The 19,215-nt window shown below is 38.6% G+C and overlaps 2 protein-coding genes across 4 annotated transcripts in view; both read left to right on the top strand.

Annotated features, from left to right (window-relative positions):
- Positions 1-14,056, top strand: part of dspa (desmoplakin a) — a 20,447-nt gene extending 6,391 nt beyond the window's left edge. Inside the window, exons 5-25 of one of the 3 annotated variants that reach the window (XM_015050947.1) lie at positions 679-804; positions 1,493-1,552; positions 1,666-1,833; positions 1,960-2,064; positions 2,154-2,249; positions 2,342-2,467; positions 2,680-2,832; positions 2,947-3,101; positions 4,107-4,233; positions 4,378-4,564; positions 5,050-5,123; positions 5,157-5,345; positions 5,491-5,672; positions 5,781-5,919; positions 6,652-6,845; positions 6,938-7,100; positions 7,814-7,897; positions 7,981-8,088; positions 8,336-8,434; positions 8,590-10,404; positions 10,811-14,056. In XM_015050947.1, the coding sequence (XP_014906433.1) occupies positions 679-804; positions 1,493-1,552; positions 1,666-1,833; positions 1,960-2,064; positions 2,154-2,249; positions 2,342-2,467; positions 2,680-2,832; positions 2,947-3,101; positions 4,107-4,233; positions 4,378-4,564; positions 5,050-5,123; positions 5,157-5,345; positions 5,491-5,672; positions 5,781-5,919; positions 6,652-6,845; positions 6,938-7,100; positions 7,814-7,897; positions 7,981-8,088; positions 8,336-8,434; positions 8,590-10,404; positions 10,811-14,017 (7,557 nt within the window). In that variant the 3' untranslated portion in view covers positions 14,018-14,056. Of the gene's footprint in view, positions 1-678; positions 805-1,492; positions 1,553-1,665; positions 1,834-1,959; positions 2,065-2,153; positions 2,250-2,341; positions 2,468-2,679; positions 2,833-2,946; positions 3,102-4,106; positions 4,234-4,377; positions 4,565-5,049; positions 5,346-5,490; positions 5,673-5,780; positions 5,920-6,651; positions 6,846-6,937; positions 7,101-7,813; positions 7,898-7,980; positions 8,089-8,335; positions 8,435-8,589; positions 10,405-10,810 lie in introns of all 3 variants that reach the window. The other 2 variants (XM_015050946.1, XM_015050948.1) reach the window with 2 other exon arrangements.
- Positions 14,057-16,630: 2,574 nt separating this feature from the next.
- The window catches only part of LOC106958829 (tensin-3-like), a 31,726-nt gene continuing 29,141 nt past the window's right edge, over positions 16,631-19,215 (top strand). The window contains exon 1 of the mRNA XM_015050953.1: positions 16,631-17,029. The gene's annotated coding sequence lies outside the window, so the exon portion shown is untranslated. The remainder of the gene's footprint in view (positions 17,030-19,215) is intronic.

Below are 19,215 nucleotides of genomic sequence, written 5' to 3'. Positions count from 1 at the left end.
TGATTTGAAAAATCCAAATAAAAAAAAAAACAAAAAAATTTTATTTAAGTTAAAAAAAATGCCACTTTTTTTTTTTTTTTTTTTTTTTTTTTTTTGCAGTTTACACTTTTTTTGCAGTTTACACTTGTATTTCTGACTAGATATGCGTTACATGTTTTGTTCCCAACACAGAAGATTATTGGTACCACACTGCCTCTGATCTCCAATTTACTCTGTAAATAATCGTAGGATTCTGTGTTGAAAGCTTCGAATGCAAACTTGATGAGTTCTGTTCATAATGGCATTTGCATTAATGACCTTTCTGAGACTAACTAAACAAATTTGCATTAGTCTCCAGGACCAACTAATCTCAAACTAGACTTACTGAACTGAATAAAATTACTAGACACACCAAAATCAAGTCTACTGAAAATACAAACGTAATGCCACAATAAAAAAGTCACATTCAACATATTATGACAGTTATATATTAAATGCTTCAAAGGATTTGAACAAAAAAATAGCTGAATTGTCTTTTCAAGAGACTACCTCAAATCTATTAATTATCTATAATATTCAATTAAGGGATTTCATTTGAAAATGCCCAAACACAAATTTTACTCACCTCAAAAATGTCCAAAAATATGAAAAGCAAGAGCAAAAGTACTAATCATGGTATTGTCATTTTTAATTTGATAGCGCATGATTGAGACAGCTCCATTCGGAGATGACGCCAGCACCATAGAAAACCAAATAGTATCCCACAGCAAAGTCCACAGCTCCATCCAAACAAACCTAGAAGTAAGGCGTGCCAGAGACGAGCTGGTAAGTTATATTTCTTTACTTTTATACCTATTTTGCTCACTTTACATCACAACGTCTTAGCATTTTTTTTTTCTCTCACATAGGCATGGGTTGGTACTGTATTAGATTTTTACAAGCATGATTACCTTGAGTGAAAATGCAATGGCAATAAATCCATAAACACTGGAGTTGAGCAAAATCACTGCATTAACGTCATGCAACGTAATAGAAGTTTTTAATTATTTGGTGCTAGAATACTGTTCCTTTTTGCTGTCCAAGTAAATTGAACTGATTAATTGGTGACTCAGCATGTACTGGTAGAGCTTGTTTGTTTGTTACATGCTTTACAAACATCCTGCTTGTAACATGCTAACATAGTTACCTTTGCCATGGTAATAGGTAGTGCTTCTTTCATTTTCGTATGATGGCTTTGATTTTTATCTTATAAATGAGACAAAAGAAATGGCATAGGTAGGGCCAGCACTATGTTATGTTATTTTATGATCTATACAACTGGAGAAAAAACTCCTTTAATCCAGCACTATTGCCGACATCTCATTAAAGTGGTTTTTGGTTAACAAAAAGACCGTGGAAACCATCACTTTTCAAACCCTCCAAATATCTACAACCAGCCCGTGTCTACTATTTAGTATGTTCCCCTGTTTGGTTTGTGGCTAAGACCTGAGCAACATTGTGAACTACTTTCCAGATGTCAGTGGGCAATAAGTATCACCTCAACATCCTGGAACAAGAAATGGATGCCCTCCAGGTAGAGAAAAACCCTTTCAGCACAAATAGTATTTTGTCAAATGTAGCATTTTTTCTTTTTCTCTATGTTGCAATTTTAATTCTATCCATAAACGTGCCATGTGTTTGTCGTAGAAAATGTCCAACAGTCGCATCAGTCAACTCCGTGACCTTCAGAGCATCATCGTGGACGTCTCTCAAGCCATCATGTGGGTTAATGGAAGAGAGGAGGAGGAGCTAATGTTTGACTGGGGAGACAAAAACATCGACCAGTACATACCCAAGAAGCAGGAGAGCTACTCTGTGAGAATCTCAGACTGAGCATTTTTTGTATTGTTATTATTATTATTATTGACATCTGTTGTAAATGTATCTGCATTGTTTATGGTGGGACTGTTTTGGACTTTTACCTTTCTGTTTATACATCAGAAACTGATGAGTGAATTGGAGGAGAAGGAGAAGGAGTTAAACAGGCTGAAGACGAAATCTGATGTCCTCTTGAATAACAACCACCCAGCCAAAGACAAGATCGAGGTAGTGGTTGTTGGCGTTTGGACTGTATTTTGATCAATTATTTTAAAAATTTTATTTTACGTTTGAATGAATGACTTGGCACCCTACAGGCCTACGTGGACACCCTACAGACACAGTGGAGCTGGCTTCTCCAGATCACAAAGTGCATCCAAGTTCATCTTAAGGAAAATTCTGCCTACAGCCAAGTATGACTTTAAAGTTCCTGTTTGCTATGTGGAAATAGCACCTTGTATGTTTTCATTTAAACAAACCTTATCTGCTTTTATTTTTCCTTCAGTTTTTCAAGGAGGCCAATGAAACGTATGCAAAGCTTCAGAAGCAACATGACATCATCAAGAGCAAATTCATATGTGACAAGAATACCCGTGTGGAGAACCTTGTCGAACTCCTGAAAAATCTGGAGGTATATTTGTTCTCCATTAATTGTAATTTCCCTGTGCATTGGACAAAGTAAAAAAAAAAAAGTGCATGCCTCTTAAACTTGTTCGGAAAGCCTTTATCCTTTTTATCTTTTCAGTCTGGCTGCATTTATTTAGTATAGTTTCGAGCATGATTTGTTTTCTCAAAGTTACTGTAAAAAGTGCCTAAGCTAAAAATTTCTAATTTTCAATACAGAGAGAGAAAGAGAGGATCATGGAGAATAAGAGGCAGGTCCAGAGTCTGGTTACCAAGTCGCAGTCCATTGTCAGGCTGAAGCCTCGAAATCCCGAGGAGAAAAGCACCACCCCCGTCATGGTTCAGGCCTTATGTGACTTTAAGCAGGACCAGGTTGGACATATGAATTCTTCATCTCTATAGTTTGCATAACCATACACAAAGTGTAACAAAGGCATAGCAAATGTAGTAAATCTCATTCTTTTTTTTTTTGTTTTATGTTTTCAGAAAAGTATATTGAAAGACAACCAGGGCATCCTGAAGGACAACTCTCAGCGCAGCAAGTGGCTTGTGACAGGACCTGGAGGTCTTGACATGTGGATTCCCTCTGTGTGCCTGCTCATCCCACCGCCAAATCCTCTCAGCATCGGAATTGCTAAAAAGTAAGAAACTGCACACCTATGAGAAAGGACCCGAATCAGATTTGGTGGTTAGGCTTGTTAAAAATCTGTGTTGTGTTGTACGTAGCAGTGGTTCACAGTGGGGGTTTTTTCCAGAGAGTCTCTCCCCCTTCATTGATTTAAAACTTACAACCTCCTTCCCACTTTTGAAGTTACGTGCACACTCATACTTGTTCATATGTGTTTGCATGACCACTTTAAAGAAGCCTCTCAATTTATTATATCTACATCTATATTTTTCAAAAAAATCTAACGGTCACCTTGAGCTTTTATACTTCTGACCAGGGGCCAGAATTAGCTGCTGTTTTCTACAGTGACAAGGAGCTCAACTCCCTGATTTACAGAAATTGCTGAATGATAATCTAAACGGGTCTGTCTGAACTGAGTCTAAAACTTTTTTTGCTTAATCATCCTTCTGGAAATTCTCTCTCTTCACCAGATATCAGACCATTCTCTCAATCTCAATCTCAATCCACAGACTATAAGTCTGTTGCATGTACCAAAATGCATTCACTGTTTTATCATCCATGAGCCCCTTCCCCCCCTCCCCCTCCCCCTCCCGCCCTTTATGTGACACTTTTAGCTCCAGTTCTTAAATCTTGTTCGATTTAGAATATCCGCTTGTTGGTTTCAGTGTAAATACGTTCTTAAAAAAGCCCAATCTGCCAATTCCAGTTTTGGTCGATGCTGATTTTTATTTATTTTTTTTTGTCTGGAATGTTGCTAATGTGACATTTATTAACTGCAAACGTGCAGACAGTTAGTATTATTTATTATTTAATATACTTTAATTCAATGTATACACTTGGAATGAGCCAATGATTTGTTTAAAAGCAGAATTTGCAGCACTTAGCATTTCATTGTCCTTTGATTATTATTTCTTAAATTATTTTATCCGTGTCTGTGGTATTGCAGTGGGCAGAAAATTAGTGGTTGATAGTGTAGTTCATATTGCATATCAGGAATGACTGTGTGTCCTTTTACCAGAAATGAGCAGTACTATGAAGCCATCATGGGCCTGTGGAATCAGCTCTTCATCAACATCAAGAGTCTCATCTCCTGGCAGTACTGTATCAGAGATGTCAACTTCATCAACTCCCTCACCATCAGCATGGTAAGACGTCAAGAATGAAATATTTCAAAATGAGCAAACGCACATTTGGTGAAGCTGAATTTTGAACTCCATTTATTGCTTTTGTTTTATCTGAGCCACTCTAGGCTCTCACACCCACCCTAACCTTCCTCTCTTCTCTTTTAGCTGTCGAAGATGCGTCCCGACGAATACCGCGAGTTGATCAAAAATATGGAGATCCATTACCAGGAGTTCATGCGTAACAGCCAGGGTTCTGAAATGTTTGGAGAAGAGGATAGGAAGACCATACAGGGCCACTTTAACAAGGCTCAAGAGCACTACGATACTCTGATTGTCCAGCTTCCCAATTACAGTAAGGAGAAATTCTGTTGATTTTACTTTGAACGCTCAGTTAATTTTCAGGGTGTAATTGTAGAATAATTCAGACCATATAATGGAGCACATCATTAGAAAAACTCTTTAGCCTGTTTGACTGGCTAGCCTTGATTTCCTTGTTTTACAAATACTAACCTTGATTTGCATTTAATTATTTTCTTTCACAGCTGCTCTTAAAAATATAGGAATAGTGATTTCAGATAAACATTAGTAATATGTTGTGTTGTTACTTCCATTACATAATACTAATTATTAATTATATTAGTAATCATGGATTATGTGAAGCTGTGTTCTTTTTTAATAAAAGGTATAGTTAAAGAACTTGATCTGTCTTCTCTGCTTTTCCAAAATAACAACTGGGATACAAAGTATATTTCTGTTTTGTTGCACTACTTAGTTAGAAATTATGGAAATCTCAGTTTTTCTAGTATTAATTTGCATCGTTTTTACTTCGCATTGAAGGGGAAGAAGAGATAAAGACTGAAGAGATTGAAGTCCAACAGCAACTGCAACAGCAAGTGCAACAGCAACAGCAAGTGCAACAGCAACAGCAACTGCAACAGCAACAGCAACAATACCAAGCCCCCATTAAACAACCGACCAAAACCAACACTGTCATCAGCCTTTCGCTGCTTAGCAATCTGCAACAAATCCGTCGCAGGCTGGAAATGGCTGAATCTGACCTCACTGACCATCTCCATATCCCACTTGGAGAAAACGGTGTGCATGAGTGCTCAGTGCACATTCAGAAGCTACACGTATGTTGCTTTTTTTATTTATATTGCAAATTACTTGAATGCAAATGTACAGAGCTGATCAGAAGAAATGTCATAGCTAGTTTCACGACTAAAACATATTGTATTTACTAATTTTAAGTAAATGTCACCATATGCTCATTTCCAGGGCGTGAACCAAGACCTGGATTCAATTTACAATGAGTATCTGCACCTAAGAGAAATGATCACAAAGCAGCTAACTGGGCTCCCTGCAGACTCAGAGCAGGCCAAGTTCCTCCGTTCCGAACTGGAGATAGTCAACCACAAATTGGGAGAACTGCAGCATCTTAACAAAGTCTACCTTGACAAGTGCAGTATTTTTTTTTTTTTGGCCAGCTTATCTGATCTGAAGCTAAAGTTAGGTTAATCTTCTTATATGTTTTTTTTGTTTTTTTTTATGTATTGTGTCCACAACAGATTGAAAGCGCTCAAGGACCTGCAACAAAATTTTCTCCAGGCTGAGGATTTTATTAAAGTTCACGAGATCCGCCTGATGGAGAAGGAGACCAGCTCCGATGACCCTCAAGAACTGGAAATCCATCGGAGTGCTTTAAGGGTATGAGGCACCTGTTTTGATATCTAATTTATTTTCTCCTTAGAAGTTTTAAACTTTGCTTTTTCTAAATATATTAGTTACTCAGATCAATTAGATCTTTTATTTTATTCTTTTGTAACTTGCCACAACAATGACACTGGATTAAAAGTTGTTGGTAACTGGACTTTATTTTACTGTTTGTGTTTCTTAATTATTTATTCTATATATTTCAGATGAATATCTTAAAAAGTATATAATTTACCGTCTCTGATAATGTTTTCTATGCAAAACATAAGACAGTAGTAAACAATAGTTTAGTATACAATATAAAATAGATAAAAATCTCAAAATTTTATGTCCCAATCATGAAAATAAATTGTTCTATATTAAGAGCAGTGTAGCACTACCATTGTTGGCAGTAGTTCTAGTAAATCTGCTACTACTGTTAATACTATTATTACTAGTAGTAGTAGTATTGGCAGTAGTACTACTCCTAATACTAACAAGATTTTAAGTCAGATTTTTTTAAAGTATCATTGAATTTACTTTTATTTTTCAGACGTCGCTGCATTATCAATTTCAACCTAGAGAAAAAAACCTAGAACTCCTCAAAATCAAGTACTTTCAATCATAGTAAAAAAGTTTGGTTAATTGCCAGGCATTTACCTCAAAAACACAAACATTTGTACTTGTCACTTTTAGTTGTAAAACCAAAGGATATGAATGACCTCGCTGTGTGAATCTCTATTACAGAGCATGAAGACTGAACTTGATCAAAGACGGGATCTGCTGACTTCCATGGAGTCTCACCTGGCCAAAGCGCAGTACTGCAACGACCAGATTTCCGATTCTTTCCACAAATGTGATGTGGATTTGTCCAAGTACTCTGAGCTTATGAACCAGCTGTCCAGTCGCTGGCGTCAAATCCAAAAGCAGATTGATATCAGGTACGACAAGGTTGTCTGGTCACAATGACGCATTTGTTATTGCCGGCAACAGGACTAAAGCATTCTTCCATCTCTTCCTCTTCCTGCCTTAGACTATCGGACCTGGAACAACAAAAGCAGCAGTTAACACAGTATCAGCAGGGAAGAAATTTGATGGAGCAGTGGATAGACAATACCAGGAAACGGCAGGAGACCCTTAAGATGGCCAACATCACTGACAGGCAGACTCTCACGGACCACATCAACCAACAAAAGGCATGCTTTTCCATGTTTACCGAAACTATCGTAACAAATGTTTGAAGGTGGTTTTCCATTTGAGGGAGGTGTGTCGGCTCAAGCTAAAGTCAATAAGGGTTACTTCAGACTAGCTGTAAATCAAACTGATTATTTTATTTGATTAGACAGTATGCATAATTTCTAGTGTGTGTATTATTTCCTATTCAAACTGACTGACTAATGTCAAAAATAACACAAATATAAATGTCCACTTCTATGTAAGTATGTAAAAGCCAGTGAGACATAATATAGTTGTGTTAGACTAAGAGCAATGTGTTTGATTCATTGGTACAAGCTCAGGAGAATATCAGAATCGATTATATGATAAAGTAAAATTAGGTAAACACAACCTAGAAGCATGGTGAAGTAGAGTGACAAAAATGTACTTTTGGGATCATCTGTGGATGACAACTCCCAAACTCAAAATCAAATTGACTCCTGGATATCAGTCGGATTGTGATCAATTAGAAATGCAAATACCTGTGAGCAAATGTGTGCTTTATAGTGCAGCACACGCAGAAAGTGCAGGATAATTACAATTTAGGGAATTTAGAATATCTGTAGAGTGGGGAAATGTTTAAATGTGTCATATTGTTGCATGAATTTAAATAAAACACCACAAACCAGAAACAATATGCAAAACTTCTGAAATTAAAGGAAACATTTTTCCTTATTTGTGTTGTTTTGAATAGACTCTTCACAATGAAATCAAAAACAGGAAGGACAGACTGGATGATGTGCTGAGGAATGCGGACACCTGTGCTACATCCATAAAGGTAATTGGTTTGCTTCTTCTTGAAATCTGTCTTGATGAAAAGCAAAAAAAAGGTATAAATATCGCTGGCTTTGTTGTTTTCAGAATTACGAGCTGGAGCTGGCTTCTTACAGCTCAGGACTGGGAACCTTGCTTAATGTCCCAGTGAAGAGAACTTTGCTTCAGTCCCCTGCATCTTCTGTCAGAAGAGAAGTAAGCAGCAACATTCTTTTAAAATAATCTCATAACTTTGGATTTTCATATTTATTGTGTGATCAAATTCAAGAAATATATTCAGCTTATAGATGCTACATTTAGAAGCACTCGTGCATTTTGTAAAATGAGTGCATTCCAAATCAGGGTTCATTCACCAACTAAAAATGAAATTCCACACAAATGAAAATGAAAATGATTGATTGTTTTTTAACGGTGGTATTTATAATCTAATTATTGTCCCAAGGCAGGTGAACTTCAGACACATTACATCGAGCTGCTTACCCGCTCCAGCGATTATTACAAGTTCCTGGGTGACTTGGGGAAGAACATAGATGAGCTGAAGGTTGGCATCAGATTTTCTTTGTACAACAATTATGCATTTTTTTTCTATATATGCAATATTTTTGTTAAAGCTACTTGCCAGAGAGACCACATTTACTTGAACAAATAGGTTTGAAATAAATCTGACTAAATTTGTCTTCCTTAATCTGTCATCAGCTAAGAAACACCAGGATTGAGTTGCTAGAGGAGCAACTGAGGCGTCTACAGGATGAACTTGAAGATCAAAAACAAAAAAATGGTTCATTGGAGGGTATCTTGTCCAACTGCAAGATGGAGCTCAGTCAGGCTAAAGATGAGCTCATTTCAGTGCAAGAAGTGAAGAGAACCACAGTAATGCAGGTTAACGCTGCTAAAGAGAGCCTTGATAGCACACAAGGCCAGATGCAACTTGTAGCTGAAGAACTAAGCCGCGTTAAATATCAGCTTGAGGAGGAAAAGAGGAAAAGAATGCTTGCAGAAGAGCGCTTCATAAGCCACCAACAAGAGTGTGATGCATCAACTCGCTCCAGGATGCAGGAACTGGATGCCATCAACTGGACAAAGATAAACCTGGAGAAGTCGGTGAAGGATAAAGAACATGAAATTGAGAGATTGAGGATGCAACTGGAGGAGGAAGAAAGGCGTCGTCAAAAAGTCGAGTCAGATATATCAAAGGTAAGAACACAGTGCACCCAGGAGATCAGTCAACTCAAACAGACATATGAGACAGAGATCCAAGTCAGCAAGACCACCATTCTGAAAGTGTCCCAGCAGAAAGATGAGGATGCATCACAGTTGAGGCTGCAAGTTGACCGGCTCATGGACGAGAAGAGAAATCTGGAAGAGGAGCTCAGGAGGCTGAGGCAGTCCATTGCTGTCATTGAAATGCACAAAAGCAAGGCAGAGCAGGAAGCCAGCCAGCAGATGGCCTCAGTGAATGAAGCGACAAGGATTCGCACTAATTTGGAGCTGCAGTTGAGAACGCTCCAGCAGCAGAGAGATGAAGAAAACCTGAAATTACAGGAATCCAACAGAAACAGTCAGGAGAAATCCAGGCAAATCAGTGAGCTAACAATTAGCCTGCAAGAAGAGGAGAAAAAGAGGAGAGCTCTAGAACTGGAGTTCGGTCAGCTGAAGAAAGCCAAAGCAGAACTTGTGGCAAAGAACAGTGCTTACCTTGAGACAATTAACACACTTAAAGGGGCTGAGCAGGAAATCCACATCACCCGAGTGGAGTTGGAAAAGCAGACCAGTGAGAAAACTAAGGCAGAGCAGAGTTCTGCCAGGCTTCAGAGTCGTATCAGGGAACTTCAGGGCTCTCTGGATGGGTTGGAAGCTGAGCTGGAAAAGCAAAAGAATCAGACCCAAGAGGAGTTCACTCGTCGTAAGAGAATGGAGGCGGAGTTAGAGAGGATGACACGTACGTGCAGAGAGCATACCACTACAATCAACTCACTGAAATCTGTTCAGATAGAGGTCACAAACACTGGGAGAAAGTATGAGCAAGATATCAAGGCTCTCCAAGAGAAACTGGACAGGAGCTTAAGGGATTGCAAAGTCACCAAAGAAGAACTGACAGCGGTGACGAATGAACTCAAAATACTAAAACAAAAACTCCAGCAAGAGCAGGTGCGAGTTCATGAGCTCAACCAGCGCAACGAAAGCTTGTACAAAACCATAGAAGAGAAGAGCCGCCAGCTCAACGAATACACCACAGAGATGGAAAAGCTGAAGACTCTGACACAGAACCTTACCAAAGAGAGACTAAGGTTGGAGGAAGAGCTGAGGGCAGTACGACAAGAGAGAGATGAACTGAAGATTAGCAAAGGTGCTATTGATGCAGAAAGTGCCACTCAAATCTCAGCTTTGAATGTCCAGCTTCAAACGAGCTCCAAGAGGACATCCGAGCTCCAGTTTCTCATCAGTGACCTGACCAAGGAGAGAGAAAAGCTTAAAATGGAAATAGAAAAATTCCAAAAGCAGTCAATTGAGGTATTTTCGATCACATTGAAGGATAATATACTCATATCACAAACGTATTATTTCCTTCTTGCATGTTTTGTTGTGTTTGCTTTATGACTTATCCTGATTTCAACGTACCTTTATAGTATATGTCACTACTTTTACTTAGTTGATCACAATTTTCTCTTACTCACAAATGTTCCCTCTTATCTGTGTCTCTAAATGAGCTTTTCAATAATTTCACAGAATGCCACTCAGTTACTTTTACCATCATCACAATCACACAATGAACTACAGTAGCATGTCTAGAAATGTGTGCAAAGTTTTCTAACTTGTAGATTACACAGAACTGCACGCAATACTGATATGTTGTCTTTTGAACTGCATACATGGAAGTTAATTACATTATAATGCTCTTTCTCTTATCTTTTCACAGACCTCCAAGTTGGCACATGACTCCCAAAGCAAATATACTGACCTGGTGCTGGAGAGGGACAGCTTGCTCTCCAAGCTTAAAATGCTGGAGCAGGACAAGAACCGTAATCAGAGATTAGAAGAGGAGCTTGGCCGCCTCAAGTTCTCTCTGGAGACCGAGCTTCGCAACAAACAGCATTTGCAAGCTGAAAGAGATTCTATCCATAAAGAATTGACCTCTATGAAGAGCCAGTATGACTCCAGAGAATTCCAGATTAGACAGTGCGAGTCAGACAAGGGCAAGGCTGACCGAGAGAGGCTATCCCTTAACAGTGAGATTGAGAGGCTGAAGAGGGAGTTGTACACTTTGGAGGAAACATATAAGAGACGTCTCGGGATCTCAGAAAAGGAGGCATCTGATCTGGCTCTGAAGAGAGATGCCCTAGAGAGAGAAATTCTTAGACTGAAGAGACCACCTTCGTTTAGCATTCAGACCCAGACAGATGAGAAAGTCATGACAATTGATCCATCAAAGCTTGTGTTCAATGGTGTGCACCGAAAAGTCACAGCCCACCAGCTTTGTGACTGTGGTATAATCAGCAAAGCTACCTTGGAAATGCTGTTAAAGGGCAAAAAGACAGTGGAGGAAGTAGCTGTGGACATCCAGGTTAATTTAAAGGGCACTGGCATTATATCTGGGATGAAGACAGGTTCACAGGGAAAAATGCCTTTCACCGAAGCCAAACACAAGAAACTCCTCAGCCCAGAGAGTGCCATCATGCTGTTGGAAGCTCAAGCAGCAACAGGCTACATTCTGGACCCTGCATTTAATGAGAGGATGCCAGTAGATACTGCCTGTTCAAGAGGGATTGTAGACACAGAAGACAGAGATGTTTTATTGAAAGCTGAAGCTGCCAGCACAGGGTTCAAGGATCCATACACCGGCAAGGTGCTGTCTGTGGGACAGGCTTACAAAAAAGGTCATGTTGACAAAGAAACTGCCATCCGGTTGCTCCAGGCTCAGGAGTCTGTTGGGGGCATAATAGACCCCGTGCTGAGTGTATATCTTCCAAAAGATCTGGCCTTGGATCGTAATCTCATAGATGATGATCTTTACAGGGCTTTGAATAAAAAGCCTGCCTCCTACCTGGACCCAGCGACAGGAGGGAAGATCACATATACTGACCTTAGAAGGAAGTGCACAGTCGAACCAGTGTCTGGTTTGCTCCTGCTCCAAGGTCCAGAAAAGCCCATGACAGTTAAGGGTATCCGTGGGGATGTCTCTGTCACAGAACTAGTTAAGTCTGAGCTGCTGAATGAAACTGACGTGCAAAAGCTCAACCAGGGTTCGCTCACTGCAAAAGACATTGAAGACAAGCTAAAGTCATATCTCTTTGGCTCCACTTGTATCGCAGGTATCTATGATGAGGTCAATGACAGGATAATGCCTTTCTATCAGGCAATGAAGGAAGGACTGTTAATGAGAGGAACCACCCTGGAGCTTCTTGAAGCACAAGCTGCATCAGGCTTCATTGTTGATCCAGTTAACAATGTTTTCCTGACAGTAGAAGAAGCCACCAAAAGAGGCATTGTAGGGAAGGAGTTCAAGAGTAAGCTCATGTCGGCAGAAAGGGCAGTAACTGGATACACAGACCCAACAACAGGCAAGACAATCTCTCTCTTCCAGGCTATCGCAAAAGATCTTATTGAGAAAGGTCATGGGATCCGGCTGCTTGAGGCCCAAATTGCCAGTGGTGGAATTATTGACCCTGTCGAGAGCCACCGCATTGAAGTTTCTGTTGCCTATAAAAGAGGATATTTTGATGAGGAGATGAAAGAGATCTTAAGCTACGAAGGAGATGACACAAAAGGGTTCTTTGACCCAAATACCAAGGAGAACCTGACATATCTTCAACTGAAGGAGAGATGCATCACAGATAAAAAAACAGGGCTAATACTTCTGCCCCTCAAAGACAAGAAAAAGGCTCAACAGTCTAAAGAAAGTCGCACCAATGTGCTCCGCAAAAGGCGTGTTGTAATTGTTGACCCTGACACAGGGCTGGAGATGTCAGTCAGGGAGGCCTACCATAAGGATCTAATTGACTATGAAACGTTCCTGGACTTGTCAGAGCAAGAATGTGAGTGGGAGGAAATCACCATCAGAGGATCAGACGGCTCAGCACGTTTGGTTATTGTGGATAGAAAAACTGGAACTCAGTATGACATTCAAGAGTGCATAGACAATGCTGTCATTGACCAAAAGACGTTAGATGAGTACCGTGCCGGATCAATAACCTTGACCGAGTTTGCTGACAAAATTACCAGCAGAACCAACAGCACTGAGATGACTATTGCAGCCAGCAGTGTTGATGACATGGTCACGTGCAGCAGCCCCACCCAAGCCACACCATCTTCACCTACTGTTCGTAAACGCCTCAGCAGCATTTCAATTACAGTCTCTCCCCCAGGAATGTTTGATGACCAAAGTCCTGTAGCAGCCATATTTGACACAGAGACTTTAGAGAAAGTAACTGTTACCGAGGGGCTCAAAAGAGGCATCATTGACACCCTTACAGCACAAAGACTGCTGGAAGCTCAGGCTTGCACTGGTGGGATCATCAACCCTGCAACCGGTGACCGTCTGTCACTTGAAGATGCCTTCCATCAGAGTATCATTGATGACTCCATGGTTAGTAAACTCAAAGCTTCTCAGAAAGCCTACATTGGTTTTGAGGATGTGAAAACCAAACGAAAGCTCTCTGCAGCTCAGGCCGTAAAGGAGAACTGGCTACCCTACGAGGCGGGCCAAAGGTTTTTGGAGTTTCAGTATTTGACAGGGGGTCTAATAGAACCACACACAGGACGTCGTATCAGCATTGAAGAGGCCATCCGGAAAGGCTGGCTAGATGGTAAAGGGGCACAGAAGTTGCAAGACACTCGCAACTATCAGAAGAATTTGACTTGTCCAAAGACGAAGCTGAAGATCTCCTACAAAGAAGCCATGGACAGCTGCATGGTGGAAGAAAGCAATGGAATGAAGATGCTGCAGGCCTCTTCTGTGTCCACCAAAGGAATAAGCAGCCCTTACAATGTCTCCAACCCAGGATCTCGCTCTGGTTCCAGGGCTGGATCTCGCACTGGCTCAAGGAGTGGATCTCGTAGAGGGAGTGTCGATTATACCTCCAGTTACTCCTACAATTACTCCTCCAGCACTACCGTCCTCAGTTGAAATATTATCTCCTAATGCAAATAAAACAACTGCTTTATAGTTTTCCTGTTTTTATGGTATTTTTTTAGTTAAATGTAGCTGGGTTTTGTTAAAAAAAAATTAATCAGTTTTTTTTTTTTTTTTTTCATTTGTATACGATTTAAATGTTTGTGATTTTTCAATAGTTTGGTTTTGATTTTAAATGCTGACTACTACTGACAACCTTGTCGTCCTGATTAAAATGTACCTTGGCTTTGTGGTAAAACAAATTTAATTTCAGTTTTTTGTAGTTATTTGGTTTAGGTTCCAATTAACCTCTTCAATATTGCTTTTTTGTTGTTGTTTTTTGGGGTTAGGTTTTATTGTAGATTCATTCATGTTTTTAGAGAATGATTTTATCTAGAGTTATTGATGTTTTGCTCAAATTGAAAAGCTAACTATGCTAATTAATCATGAGCTCTTGCTATCTAAATAGTTATAATTTTTTTTACATTACTTTACATTATTACTCCTCTTTTGACACCACTAAACCCTCCATGTTATTGGTTTATTGCAATATATATATAAAAAAAGAATGTTTCTTTGATTTATTTTTGTTTTCTAATACCACAGTTAACACTCATAATCACTTAGACCTACAATTTATTGTTTGGGGATTTTTTTTATCAGAATTTATTGCAACATGTTTCATGTATTTTTTTTTTTATTTTTTTTTTACTGCTTACTGCATACGGCATTACTATAAAGACTATCTGCAATATTTAGCATAATTTCAAATAAAATTGTCATTGAAAGTTCTAGTGCATATTTCTGCATCTTGTCACACTTCTTACATATCGATATACTCAATGTATCCAAACATCAATAGACATACAAAAAATGTTTGAAGTTTAATCTAACAACTTTGAAGAATTCTGTTTTAAATTGTGTCATAAGCAGAAATACTATCATCAGAAGTATTAAAACAAAACTATGAATCAACTCACACAGATTTAACAAAATGAGTACTTTTCATTGCATTGGTGCAAATCATACTCCCAAATATCCAAATGCTGACTCTATTTAGCTTGTGCATAAAACTCAATGTTAAACATTCAGCTTTGCATCAGAAATACATAAGGTAGGGCAAGTGGTTTTTTTTTTGTTTTTTTTTGTTTGTTTGTTGCCACCATTCCTATTGAAGACAATTCAGCAAGACTAAAAGAACATAGATTAAAAATAGAATAAAAGCAAGAAATAATGAAGCTTGAGAGGAAAAAAACAGCCATCCATCTTCTTTACACCCTTGTCCCTCAGTGAGGTCAGGAGGGTTGCTGGTGCCCATCTCCAGCTAATGTTCCGGGTGAGAGGCGGGGTACACCCTGTACAGGTTGCCAGTCTGTCGCAAGGCAACACAGAGACAAACAACCATGCACACACTCACACCTAGGGACAATTTCGAGAAACCAGCTGACCTGACAGTCATGTTTTTGGACTGTGGGAGGAAACCAGAGTACCTGGAGCATGCACAGGGAGAACATGCAAACTCCATGCAGAAAGACTGGGGCCGGGAATCGAACCTAGAGCTTTCTTGCTGCAAGGCAACAGCTCTACCAACTGTGCTACTGTGCTGCCAGGAAAAAAACAATAAAATGCAAATTTCAATCAAACTAATAGTTAAGAAATAGCAAATAAATTGGTAAAATTATAGTTTGAGAAGCATACACTAATGCTTCCAGTCTCAATTTAAAATAAACAGCGGTTTCACAAAAATGTAAGGAACAGGCTCATTTGAAAGACCACAATTATGTTGAGTATTGAGCATGCTTGATCTATGACTTCTTTTGCTAGCACATTTGTATTAGCATCTTTTGAGAGTTGGATTTTATTAAATCTAGATCACTCCACAGAGTATTTTTATTTTATTTTACATTTTAATAAGTACCTTTCATACCAAAAGCCTTGTTTTCTTCAAGAAGTAATGATAAAATTATCAATACATATTATGTGTCTGATGCAAAAATACATCAGACACAGGCACACATCTACAGTTTGTTAATTTAAGACTATGCTGAGACATACTGGGTCTACTATGTCATTTAGAGGTCAAGAATACTTATGAATATATTTTCATGTTTGAAAGTACCTTTTAATAATACAATACATAAAAAAACAAGACTTAAAGATAATTTCAACAATAATATGACATTTATAAACAGCATTTGACAAGTATAACACTCAAGTAAAAATAAATAGTACATAAAAACAATATCTGACAAATTTAGTTTTTATATTAACACAAGACATAAGTGGCTCACCTTTTTCTGGTTCCCCTATTCTCCTTTCTTTGCTCAAAAACAAACAGAAATAAAAACATGGTTATTTTACAGAAAAACAAACAAATATTGTATAGCAGGTATAAAACCTGCTGCATAAATAACAGAGTATCGAATGTGTCATAAATGTCGATAAACGAGTAGATTTTTTGTGTGTGTGGTTAAGCATTCTATTATAGTTTTTAGGGTCTCCTGTGGGGGGTTGGCTACTCGGAGAGAAGTGATGGCGAGAACACAAATGAAGGGAGGCCTCAGAAAGGGGAGGTAAAGGGAAAAGGGGGCGGGAGTTAGAGGAAAGAGCCTTTGCGGCGCAGTGGGAGGAATATCCCCTTGCCAGAACTTGTGGCGGCTTCAGTGGCTACCTGGGCTGGAGGAAGTGAACTGAACAGAATCAACAAGAGGAGCGGAGGTTCAGGAACCAAACAAGGACTTCTATTTTATCACCGGGGAGGGATAAAAAGAAAGAAGAAGAAGAAGAAGAAGAAGAATAAGCCAAAGAGAGCTGCGGATTCATTTGAGCGAAAGTAAACCCGCCGAAGGGCTTCGGATCACCCCGAGATCACATTCCAGCAGAGCAAAATGAGTCTCACCCCGCACTAAGCTTGCATGACGGACTGAGGGCTCTTTGGACTTAAGTGCACTCATTCTCTGTCAGCAACTTTGACTAAACGAATCCAAATCCTGAGGGGGGCGGAGGAAGAACGCTTTTCCTTAAAAGGTAAGTCACATTTTTGGGCTCTTTTTTCTTGGCAGGGAGGGTTTTAAAGTCGCGTTGGTCAGTAATTAAAGTTAAAGGACTTCCTGACTTGAGTGGTTTGGTTTAAACTTTTCCGTGCTTCTATTCAGCCTTTTGCTCAGTCACATTGGGTAAACGGGGCTATGCTCTCTAAATGCCAGAGCAGAAAGCTGGGCAATTTTATTTTAGCCAAACTTCAGAAATGTGTGTGGACCAAAAGTGGGTTGTAAAGTCAAAGAATCATCAAAACTATTCAGAAACTTATGTATGTATGTGTGTATGTGTGTATGTATGTATATATGTATGTATGTATGTATGTATGTATGTGTTTGTGTGTGTGCGCGCGTGTGTGTGTTACACACTGTAAAAGTGCCAATGAAAGCATTTGAACTGGAGTTCTTTCAGCTTGGCTGGACCTTATGTTTTTAGTCTACAGTGAATTGTATTTCTTACTGTGGCTGTAATTTGGGGTTTCTTGCTGTTTTGGGTTATGGTGCACCATTATAATGTGAAGCATATGGAATAATGCTTGTGAGTGACTTGCACAGACAGAAGTAAAAAGCAATACATTCGCTTTTGTTGCTTGGCGTCTTCTGCCAGGGGGTGTATCGTGGAGGCAAACAGATTTACCCTTTTTTGCTTAAGGTACAGCTGCTTTGTGGTATTTGTGTCCTGAGGGCTCTGCTTCTAAGTCAGCCATTGTTGATGACATGTACAAGTGTGCTTACATCACAGCAGCTACAAACTTTTTTTCACCTGGAGATCAGACAAACACCTGCATCCACTCCCTTTTGCAGACTTTTCTTTTAACCAGCAAAGAAACGTTTGTTGTTCTAAACATTTTACAGATGAAGCTCTTTCAGGATAAGCCTCACAGAAAAACTTATGATTACGGTAAAAATATTTTGGAACAAAAGTAAAGCTTTTTTGTATTTATTTATTTCAAAGATGTTGTGGTTCCTGTTGTGTGTTTTCTGACATTAATAAATATGTCTTGACAAAAGAAACACAACATGGTAGCAGAGTATGGACTTCTTTTGTATAGTTTCACAAAATACAACGTTTGAAAGGTTCATTGAGGAAACGACAGCAAAATTGTTGTGTCAGTTCAGGTTGATGCTATTACAACAGATATAAATGGAATAGCATTTACAGCATGTAGTAAATACTATGCCAAGTAACGTTTCAGTTTCATGGAGTCTGGCTTCACATGTTTGAGCTCTGATAAACCCCTTGCCGTTGATACTGACTGTCTTCATGACTTCTACAAGTCTAATCTGAATCTGTTTATACTTTGTTTAAATTACTCTGACTGGTTTTTGTGCATACGAAATGGGTAAATGCCAATTTCCATGCTTTAACCCTGAACAGATGGTATTCAAACTTTTTAGCCAGATAGACCACAAAGTACTTGCAGACTACACAAATATTTTTTCCTAATTCAAAGTAAGAAATATTGCAATTTTTATCTGTTCAAATATAAACTAGACATGCAATATCCAAAGAAAAATTAAGAAAGAAGAATCACTTTAGTCCAAAAGCTATGTTCAACTCACTGTAGATCAACAACATAAAAAATAAGCATGTAAATAAGTAAGGGTATACAATTGCAAAACTGCTGTGGGTTATAGAATTCAAGAAAAAAAAAGTGTATTTTTTTTAAATGCTTGGTGCATGTATTTAATTTTAATGAGCACAATTTTTTTTTTTGTTTGTTTGTTTTTTTCTGCAGCCATGTAAAAACACGAGTAAACATGTTTAAGGAGAAATTTTAATAAAACATGAATAAAGATGGGGGTGTGGAAACAAACTACAAGTTGATCTCGTGTGATCACTTGTCTTATGCCATATATGTTGTCACCAGTGAAAGCTTATTCACATGGAGGATATATTTATCTAAATTAAATGCAACAAAATAGCTCATGAACTCTAAAAATTGATGATATGTTTTCTACAGTTAAACTAAATCTGAAGTGAGTTTGATTTTTAAAGAAAAGTTTCAAAGTAGTGGCTGGTAGCTTTAAATAAGTAAAAGTACGTTGCCTTCCTAAAAAAAGAAGAGTGTCGACTTTTTTTTTTTTTTTTTTTTTTTTTTTTTTAAAAAAACACCAAATTTAAAAAAAAAAAAACCTGCAAATAATTTTTTTTCTTCTTGGGGGCCGAAAAGG

Source organism: Poecilia latipinna, unplaced genomic scaffold (genome assembly GCF_001443285.1).
Source record: "Poecilia latipinna isolate Pla-1442-1.1 unplaced genomic scaffold, P_latipinna-1.0 Scaffold1020, whole genome shotgun sequence".
In the NCBI taxonomy this organism is placed as follows: domain Eukaryota; kingdom Metazoa; phylum Chordata; class Actinopteri; order Cyprinodontiformes; family Poeciliidae; genus Poecilia; species Poecilia latipinna.
The sequence above is the reverse complement of the archived record's forward strand: the minus strand, read 5'-3'. Positions and strand labels throughout refer to the sequence as shown.